The sequence below is a fragment of the Lolium rigidum genome, chromosome 1, assembly GCF_022539505.1.
Source record: "Lolium rigidum isolate FL_2022 chromosome 1, APGP_CSIRO_Lrig_0.1, whole genome shotgun sequence".
Taxonomy (NCBI): Eukaryota; Viridiplantae; Streptophyta; class Magnoliopsida; order Poales; family Poaceae; genus Lolium; species Lolium rigidum.
The window spans coordinates 330,157,093-330,167,932 of NC_061508.1; the positions used below are offsets into that span (position 1 = coordinate 330,157,093).

Here is a 10,840-nt window from a genome sequence, read left to right on the forward strand (position 1 = left end):
CCATGTAAGAAATCTCTCCTACTAATGAAGAACTTTTCCCCAATTTGATTTGCCGGTTCCTTCCGAGTTCGATTGAGCCGATTCCCTCTTCTACTGATCTTGCCGATTCGTTTCCTTTGCCAATGCGTGATGAGCCGATAGCACCGCATCGGTCCTTCAAAAATCCGCCCTTCCCTTCTCCTACCGTTTTCAGCGGTCCTTTTCAGCGAGCGCTCATCATATTTGCGAAGAAGGTTGCGACGAAAGATCAGCCGATGGTGCCCCAATCGGCTCCTCCATAGAACATCTACCAGGCCCGTCGCCCCCCGAGTCTTTAGCCAAGGCAAAAACCAAAACGAGGACGTACAAATCGGCGGAATGAGCCTAGGCTTGATCATGCAGAGCCGGCCCGATTTGCACATAAATCGGCTTCCCGGCAGCGAAAGCCTTCAAGGTGAGCTGCCCCCGAGTTTCTTCGGTCCGCTCTTAGCGCCCTGCCGGTCGGATCGGCTCCTTTCCTTTGGCGGATCTAATGCGATCCATCCTTGACCTGATCATGCAGATTGACCCTCTGATCGTACAGCTATTCCTCTTGAGTCGATGGCTGCGCATCGGCTACTTCTCAATTCTAAAGTCGATGCCCTTGCATCGGCTGTAAAATTTTTTTTTTTAAATTTTTTAGGCCGATTTGTGTGTCGGCCCCATATTTGGTAGTACTATCTCATATCCTCATGTTTTATCCACCTAGGTGCCCCCCCGAGCCGATTCTGTCAAGAGAATTGATGGTATCGGCTCTTCAGGTAGTCCCTGTTGGGCCAAACGCTGATCCCAGGTAGAATAGATGGTGAGGATAATTTCGGCCGATTGCTGGAATCGGCCTCCACATTGCTTGCTCGGTGAAGGTCTTGTAATGTCCCTTCATAAATTTTGGAGGGCCGATCGCAAGGATCAGCCTCGCCACCTTTGCTTATTGACGTAGTCTTGCTACTCGTCCATGTCGGTGGATAAAACCAGCCCAATCTCCGATTTTATCACGTTGGGGCGCTTCGTCGGTGTCCACCTCGGGTGCAACGTGTGATCGTGGAGGTCTACACTCCGCCGGACGAACGAGCACCATGTTCGTGCCGCCCGATGTTTCATCATCGGCTTTCCTTTGCTTGGGCGCCATTCTTTTCTTTGCGGCAGCCCCTCTTCATCCGGGGTCCTCCGGACTTTTGCGACCAAATCAGGTCGTGCCTTTCTCAGCGTATGCAAGTATAACCTTTCGGCTTCCTCCAGACCGCGTAATCGCTGAACCCTGCGCTTTTGTGAATGGCTGAGACCATCAGGGCACCATCTTGGACGGTGACACCTATCTTCTTCGTCTTCCCCCTCGTCTTCCGAATCCTCGAGATCTTCCAACAGAGGGGTCTCAGCACGTCTGTTTTGTGGTGGGAGAGGCCCTAGGCGCTCGAACACAGACACGTTGGCTGCCTCCTTCTTTTTCTGGTTGCATTCTGGGCAGTTGCCGATTGTTGGTAATCGGCTCATTCCTGAATCCCAGCAGTGTCTGAAGAAAGGGAAGTCCCAATGCCTGTCCGTATCGTCCTGCTCCCTGGCGTGGCGCTCCTGCCGCTCCTCATCGTGGTTATGCCGACGATGTCTTCTGTCGTTTCTGGCCAGACGACCTCTTTCATCATCGTCGCCGTGTCGCCGGCGTTGATCATACCGACTCACGTACTTATTGAGGAGGTGATCAGAGAGGGGTCGTTGATATCTTATGTTCTTCACTTCCCCCTCTGTGACGTAGCGCTTGCCATTTTGACGGAGCCGGTCGCATGGAGCGGCCCCCTCTGTGTCCTTGCTCTGAGAGCAGCTGTCCTCATCCCCGTCCTTCTCAGAGTGGTGTCCAAGCTCTACCATGCTGATGTTGGCTGAGAAATCAGGCTGGCACCCTCCAAGGTGGGCAAACTCCACCATGTTGACGGCGGGGAAGGGGTGTGTGTCGACCTTCATGGCATACTGGTTAAAAATTAGTCGCCCATTTTCTATTGCCATCTGGATCTGCGACGCCACACCCTGCGAGTCGTTAGTGGTGTGGGTGAACGTGTTATGCCACTTGCAGTATGGCTTTCCGTTCAGCTCTTGCACCGTGGGAACTTTGTGGCCTTCGGGAATCTTTATATGCTTCTCCGCGAGTAAGAGATCGAAAATCTGCTCGGTTTTCGTCACGTCGAAGTCGAACCCTCTTGGAGGTCCTGGTGGCTTCACCCATTTGCAGGTTCTCGGGCCTGCCGCTCGAGTCCACTCGGCCACTGCGACCTCTTGTTCTCCCGTAGCACCTTCATCTTCGCCTGCGTCAACCATGGTCACCACGCGCTTGAATTTGTCCTGGTAGACATCCGGGTGGCGTTGTTCATACGGCCGACGCCTACGTACCATGTGTGCTAATGAAGGGTAGTCCGCTTGGGAGGCCACGTCCTTGATCGATGATGATAGACCCACCACCGCCAACTCGACTGCTTCTTTTTCGCTCACGTGAACCGAATAGCATCGGTTCCTAACGGTCTCGAAGCGCTGGATGTATTCGACACTGTTTCCCAGCGCTTCATCGTACTTGTGCCAGATCGGCAATGCCAGCCTCGGAAGCCTCGAGTGATATTGCTCATGGAACCGTTCTTCCGAGCTGCTTCCAAGTCCGGGCTGAGTTCGGTGGCAGCGACGTGTACCAACCGAAGCCGATCCTGTGAGGGATCGTGAGAAGTACCTCACACGCAGTTCGTCTGACGCTGAGATCATGCCCAGCTGCGCTAAATATCGGCTCACATGCTCGATGGAGCTAGAACCATCTGATCCGCTGAACTTTGTGAAGTCCGGGAGCCGATATTTGGGTGGTAGCGGGATCAATTCGTACTCGTTGGGGTACGGCTTGGTATAGCCGATCGTCTTCCTTTTCGGCATCATGCCGAACTGATCTTTCAGAATCGTACAAATCTGATCCGCGGTGATGGCTGCAGGTGCCGAACCCTGAAGATTCGCCGGAGTGGCGTACTTAACCAGCCATGCTTGTTTTTCCGGTTCTGAGCCAACTGCAGGAGCTGGGCTCGGGAGTTTTGTCGGGGTGGCGTATTTAGCTAGCCACGTTTGCTTCTCAGGGTCTGCCTCCGACGTTCCTCCTGTTGCTCCAGAAGTCCCTGCTGTAGCAACCTGGTTCGAGGGTACCCCGGTGCTGCGATCAGCACGTATGCGCATGCGTATCCGTGCGGGATCTCCTTGGGCGTGTCATGTAGGAATTGGTAGTCACTGGGGTCACCACCAATCTTGTAGACGACGTAGGCCGATGAGCTCGGCGCTTCGGGCGCTGCCAACGCGAACGGCAGCGGTGGACGGGACTGGAGTAGCAATTCCCCTTGGTGAGTCCCTAGGGCTGGTCCTGACGGAGAGTACTGATGGCTCATGATCTCCTGGATCACGCGCAGAGCGACTCGCTCCAACGTATTCACCAGGCTCTCAGAATGGCGGTGCAGCGAATGAGCCACCATGAAGTTTATCTCCCGACGCGGCGACCTGGTGCGTTCTTCGACGGGGTGGATAGGTCCACTCCATCAAGCGCGCCTTCAGGTGAGAACCCCTTCCATCTGATGCCATGGGAACGGGTCCTGTGGAAAGAGCCGATTAGGTCGGCTTCGAGGAAGGCTTTGACCTCGTCATACTTCTTCTTGAGCTCGCCAGAGAGCTCCTCGTAGGTGACCGGAGTTTCTTCTGCCATCTCTGATGTAGATGGCGATGTGGTTGATGTTGAAGATGGTCCCACCGGGCGTGCCAGAATGTGTTGACGTCAGAAACCCACCGGCGGGCAGTGACTGGTCAACACCGTAGAGCCGGGAACAACTAGGGCTGCGGCTGGCCCCGATCCCTCGGAGCGACGGCCCGCAAAGCCTCCTCGGTCGCGCGCCGATGCAAATTGCAAGGGCGTGCCACCCGACCTATACCTGGTCGGGAAGGTGTGGATGATGCCTCGCTTAGTTTCTGCAGGGCACACACGTACACGTTAAATACGAGCCTCGATCGGCTCTCGGGTTATCCCGTGAATCGGCTCATGGAGCCGATCCACCCATGATTCGACCAAGGTGGCCGAATATATGGTGGTCCTGCTTGATCAAGATAAAGCATATGAGATCCACGACGATCTAGGGTTTTCACCGCATAATCGGATCATCCTACTCACGATTGGGCCTCGCGCTCGCGCACGGTGATCGTAAGCCAACCCTAGACAAGGCCTAAAAACCAACACGAGGTTGATCCTCGGAACATCCTGTCTAGGGCCAGCAGACTACACCCTACACGCCGCTGGATCCTCCAACCCTTTGTAAGGCCTAACTATTGCAGATATTAAACTAATCCCTGATGAATCAAGGAGCAATCGTAACGGATCAGATCTACTAAATAACGATCAAGCGGGGTGCCGCCCTGCACCCATGATGAGGTACAAGGACGGCTAGATGCGCAAGGGTTGCACTACGACAACATATGATACTAGGAACAATGCTAACCCTAACACATCTATGATAACTACGTTGCTCGCCATCAAAAAGGCTTCAGTACGAGCAACGCATGAACAACGTGGGCAGGCTCGTCTTGCCTAGATCGCAAGATGCGATCTAGGCAGCATGGTGCTACCGGAGGAACCCTTGAGACGAAGGGGTTGGCGATGCGCCGAGATTGGTTTGTGTTGAACGTTGGTTGTTGTTTTTCTCATAAACCCTAGATACATATTTATAGTCCAGGGGACTTTCTAATGTGGGCGTGCACCAAACCGTGCACGGGTAAAACTCTAACTTCTAAACTAAGATGCGATCTAATATGTTACAGATACATGGGCAGTTTAGCCCAACTTGGTAAAAAAGGCCGATTCACGTATTTCTTCCATGTACAATCTTCACGTCCATCTTGATCGTGGCCCACCTCTAACTTGGTCAAATTCTGGTGATAACAGAATCAATATATTTCTCTCGATTTTTTCTTCCTTCATGTCATAAAAAAACTAAAAAATCGATGTGAAACCATCTATGAAATGAGTGCCATTGGCTACTAACGAAGGTGACGAGGTGATGATTACAATGTATAGACAATGCAACTGCACAAATCTGGCGAGATGCACTCGTTGAGTTACTGGTCTTTGCATCCATAGATGCACACAACTATATTTTTTTTGAGCGGGAATGGTCATGAAGGATCTCGATGTGATGCGTTAAGTCAAGGCAGTGATACAAGTTACAAGATGGACCCTAGAAAAAAGTGGTAATTGCAACATGATCCTAGAAAAACATAAAGAGGACCCCAAAAAGATTTGTATTAAAGCAATCAAGTCCATCTGCCTCACCACCTATGACTAGGATGGATGACTGCGAAGGCCACCGCCTCTATCACCGGGGACGAAATATAGCCGAGGCAAAAGGCCACCAACTAGAAACTAGACTACTATTACAAGGTCTACAGATTCTATGTACGCCAACGTCTCTCCCAGTCCAACTCCGAACGGTCATTCCGGCAGGGAGGCCATCGGATTGGCCCGGACCGCGGCGGTGGAAGAGGGGATAGGGTAAATAAGCATCCAACTCGTATCTTTATTGAAAAAAATAAAATACCACATGGTGTATGTGGTGAGCAACTAAACAAACAAATATCAAGAAAAAAATAAAATAGTATCATGACACCTCATGGGTCCCGACCCATGAGATATGGGCCGGCGGTGGTAGTCCGCTGGCTGAAAACACAAGCGCCCGTCGTGTGGGCGTGTGGATGCATCCATCCATCCATCCACCCGAGACGAGACGAGACGAGACGGGATATCGCCTCTCCCGCATCCGATAGCGGCAGCAGCCAAAACCTCGCCTCTCTGCTGCATCCAGTCCTCCCTTCCCATGGCTTCTCTCCTCCGCCCAGCCGCCGCCCTCGCGCCGCCGCCTTCGTCTGCCCGGGAGCCGCGCCGGCCATGCGCCGCCTCCTTCGCCTGCTGCCGTCGTGCGCCGGCGGCGGGCCCTCTACGCGCGCCGCTCCGGCGACTGGAGGCCGACGAGGCCGCGCGTTCAGCGAGACAGGTGAGGAGCTGCGTCCCCACCCATCCCCCCGGGTGCTTCATCTGTAGCTACTACTATAGATAGATTGTTCTGATTTTCGATGCGTATGCAGTAAATTTTCATCAAGAAGACAGCATTAGATTTCCGATGACATATCGTCTCTAATGAAAATCAGATATCACGGATGGATTTCGAGAACGTGGTTTGTTCGTTCAGGATAAAAAAAACACAAATTTGCTCCCTTCCGTCCTATATCCCGCCAGCAAAGTGATTATAAGACCTTCGGCTGTCCTGTATTAACATCTGCGATGCTCGCAAAGTTACTGTGTAATTCAAGATCCCATTTTTCTAAAAGCTCAACGGCTTTAGATGCGCATAACTTTTGAGGATGGGTGGTTGGGTGTGAACTGTAAAGTGGAATGCTTCTCTTTTCAGTTGTTCTATGCCCAGTTAAGCAGTTGCTGCTGCATGATATTGTTATTCTGGAGTGGACTGGGTAGGAATCTTGAAACTGTCAAGTGCAATACTATTTTCTTTTGACTTGTTTTATGATCGGTTCAACAGGTGTCGCTATATGCTATTGTGTGTTTTATTCGAGTTGCTGGGGTAGGAATCGGTGAACTGCTATATACCATATGACCTGAATAGGATTCTTTGAACGGTTCGCTCCCGACCTGGGTGGGAACAGATGCATTTCAGACGTGCCTGCCACAGAAAAGCCTTTGTTCGTGCAACAGTGTGAACCGTAGATATTGTTCTTTGATGTCAGAATGCTGTAATGTATTTGGTTTTCACTAATGATTTACTGCCAGGGGCTGTTTTTATTGTGCTCGTATAGTTTCTCTGCGGATACATGAGAAGAGATGGGCATGAAGGCGATGGGAGGAGCCAAGGACGAGATGAGGCTATTATGTTTGGGCCAGATGACGATGACGGTCCAAAGATCCCTACTCAGGTCGAGACTCTTGTTAGAGGAACTGCAACAGTTGATGCACCAGAATACAAGCCACTTCCAGATCTAGATTACCTTCAGGTACCTTTTTGCTTTACCATTTTTACAGTTTCTCCTTCATTTTACTTGAAGTTTGACTTTTGTCCCCGTTAGTCTCTAAATTTGTTTGTATGAATTTATTTATCCTATGGATTCGTCTCATTTTATTGGTGGTAATACAGGAGTTGCTGGCTATTCAGCAGCAAGGACCCCGATCAATAGGTTTCTTTGGTACCCGCAACATGGGGTATATGCATCAACAACTTATTGAGATCCTGAGTTATGCTATGGTCATAACAGTATGTCACTGAACTATATGCTATCATTGTTCATTAGATCTTTGATTCCCCCAAACATCTAGTTAACGTTTATATGTTCATTGCAGAAAAATCATATATTCACATCTGGTGCTTCGGGGACTAATGCAGCTGTTATTAGGGGTGCTTTGAGAGCTGAAAAGCCAGAGTTGCTCACTGTAATTTTGCCTCAAAGTCTAAAGAAGCAACCTCCTGAAAGCCAAGAGCTATTATCTAAAGTAAGAATTTATAATATTTCAACTCTGCATTGGTCATTTCTAGTTCATTTTGTCCCAAACCTTTACTGGAATCCCTAAATTCTCAGCTTTTGTTTTGTACAATATTTTCTGTTCTTGCCATTTTGTGATCTTGTATTGTTAGGTTGCTTGTCAAAATCTCAGTGCCTCCAGAACAAAATTATGGAGAAGATTCATTATGTTACAATTTCGTTTTAAATCAAATAACATGAAGTTGTGAGGTGAACCCTTCAATCAAGATGTGATCAAACTGTGTTTATTGGATGGATCTATATCATGTTCAAAAGATGACAATCATCACAGATTGATTGGATGCCTTGCATTGACTAGTGAGTTTGTTGGTTCCCATTATTAGTAAACTTATGCCCATTATCATGCATCTTAGAAATGCATGCGTTTATCTTATTCTCACTTAAGACCTTGGATTTTTAATCTTGAACATACAATACAAGCCCACTAGGAGAAAAAGCATGTCCTGCACTTTCCTTCTTTACCTTGTTACCTGCACCATATCCCCTCTACAAGCTCCTCTTCTCCAGGATCGATATAGGCATGTCTGCATCCATTTCTGGTTAGGCACTGACAAGAGGGGAAGTATCTTGCCACTGTACAGTAGTAGAGTTCTATGCTATATAACTTTTCCGCCCAGCAGTGGTGATCCACATTCATTGTTTACTCACTAGAGTTTATCATGACTGTGTTGCGTACTGCTGCGAAGGATCTTCGTCAGCCAGATATCAATCTGGACATCTTTGGATTTGAGCTCCTGGTTCTGCTGCTCCCTATCTTCCCTGCTCACTGAAGCCAACCAGCATGGTTAAAGTATCTCAATGTCTTGTCCATGGTGGTAAAGGGTGCCATCTTCGGCCATTTGCTTGAAACCCTAGCAGTTGCTCATGCAAACAGCATTGGGGGACCTCAGCTGCAATAGAGCAACTTTACCTCAGCTCATCCAAACACTGCTATGCTGGATACAATTGGCCTCATCATCTTTACCACCAGTTATATATCATGTTTTACTTCCCCATGGACCAGTCTGTAACATTTCCATTTCAGGGTCCTTTGGTGTCTTGTGCTGAAATTTTTGTAATGAGTCCAGGCTCTAGAGATCTAAATCCTTCTAAGACCATCTTTCCTTTAAAAGGGAAAAAAGCAAACATACGGGCAGTATAATTAGAACTGCAGAACTAAATTCAGGGATTGGCATCAGTAGGACTCTGGTAGTATCTTAGGATTTTTGATCGCTTCATATACCTTTAATGTAACATGCATTAGTTCCAACAAAATGCCTCACAGAAGTTATTTGTGTCTTGTCTTGCTTTAGCTTGGAAACCTGATGCTCTGTTTTCATATGGTATGTTTCAGTGACATTCTGTAATTTATTGCAGGTACAAAACTTGATTGAAAAGCCTCACTATGACCATCTACCACTAATAGAGGCTAGCAGGTTTGGTAGCTTTCCATTCCAATTGCTTTTAGCTCTAGTGCTTGACTATCCTATTGTTTAGCTTCGGGTTCACTTTCTGGTTTACATCATAAAGAACTCTTGATATTTTCAGGTTATGCAACATGGACATCATCTCAAAGGTCCAACAGGTGATATGTTTTGCATTCCATGACAGTAGGCTGCTGATGGAGACCTGCCAGGAGGCGAAGAACATGCGGAAGATCGTAACGCTCTTCTACTTGGATTAGCTAGCACCTCAGGGATCTTGTCCGCTTTTTGTCCGTAGGCTGGTGAATGGGAGGCTATTTGGTTTAGTCATTGATGTATACTCTAAGGCTCTGGGGTAGGTTCAGGTTCGGGGCATAACAGTGCGTCTTCATTCGAAGAAAGTCATTTGGCCCATTATTCAAATTCCTTGGTAGAAATCAAAATAAAGCTTGTCGATATGTCTAGTCCGTCAGTAAAGAGATTAACTGGAGTTCTTATTATTGGTAATTCATTCGGAGTATAGTCTTATAAAAACTGTATACAAAGGCAGAGTCGAAGTGGGTTCGTGACTGCTTCAACAATGTCACAGTTCGATGGTGGCTAAATCGTTCAGAGATATGCACAGTGCAAGCAAAACCAATCCTTTTACACGTGAACAGTATGTCTTGTCTGTGAAAGATTACAATGGTTCAAGCACGCTTTGATCCAAAAAGTGACCAAGCTGTGCTTGAGAAGGAAAAAAGGTAATGCTACCATAGCATCAACCCTTTTCTTTTTTAGTTGTACTAACAAGCCCATATACACCACTTTTTAATTTACAACGTTTCATATGGATGAACTAATGAAGCAGCAAACCCTTGTGCTGAGAAAACCTAAAACGCAGAGGTACTAAAACATCCTCTGTATCTCCCTATGTATAGTCAGCACTGAGACTGTCAGAAACCAGCTGAAAGCCGGTCGGCCGTGGCAACCTGCAGAGCAGCAGCAGGTTAGACTATGTACACGGCCTCGTCGGGGTCCTCGCTACCGATGAGCACCAGCCCTTCGACGAGCACGGGGAACATGAACCTCGCCGGCTGGCAGCCGGTAGCCACCACCCCGTCCGGGGCGTCAACGACGTCGAAGGCGTGGTGCTTCTTCAGCACGCCGATCACGCTCGCCGTGTCCCCCTCCCTGATGAACCTGCCAGGACGGAAAATATTTGCTCGATTCAGGAGGTAGCAGTGCAAGCAATGCGAGCTGCTTCGTTGGAGGCCTGCACCTGCTTACCCTTCTTCCACGCGCACGGCGCCGTCGCAGGACACGCCGTGGCTCTCTGCCCAGCTTGTCAGGCTCCGCGACGCGCCCTTCTTGTCGCCGTCGAAGCTGACCGTCTTGCGCTTGATCATCCAGGTGATCTTGGCGCCTTCCCCGGCGCGCACGTAGAACCTCCTCCCGGAGTTCCTGTCGGAGATGTAGAAACTCGTCGAATGCGCCTGCCAGGTGTGAAGACATATCACATTAGCACCATGGATATGTGATGTTAAATGATGCCACCTTGGTACAGAAGACAATCGATAGGGAATGAAGTTATAAATGCCTATCTTTCTTGGTTCGGAATCCAATCCAGTTGAAAACAAACAATTGCCCGATGGAAAAGTCAGATGAAAGGCAAGGAGTGTAAACCACGTACGAGCGAGCGCAGAAAGCGAAATGTTTTGCAGCGAGTCAAGCGTAATACGATCAAAAGGAAATGGGGTCGATGCTAAAACTCAAACAGTTCCCCAGGGGATGCTCAAGCTGCCAAGCATCAGATCGAGGAGACTGCCTATGCAGAATACTTG

General features: G+C 48.9%; 1 protein-coding gene across 1 annotated transcript; it reads left to right on the plus strand.

Moving 5' to 3' along the window:
- Window positions 1–5,867: 5,867 nt before the first annotated feature.
- Window positions 5,868–9,524, plus strand: LOC124699637. The gene is made up of 6 exons (XM_047231911.1): window positions 5,868–6,059; window positions 6,877–7,071; window positions 7,212–7,328; window positions 7,415–7,564; window positions 8,971–9,029; window positions 9,142–9,524. Exons 1-6 carry the CDS (start codon window positions 5,883–5,885, stop codon window positions 9,275–9,277), a joined length of 834 nt encoding a protein of 277 aa, XP_047087867.1. The 5' UTR covers window positions 5,868–5,882; the 3' UTR covers window positions 9,278–9,524.
- The last annotated feature ends 1,316 nt before the right edge of the window (window positions 9,525–10,840 follow it).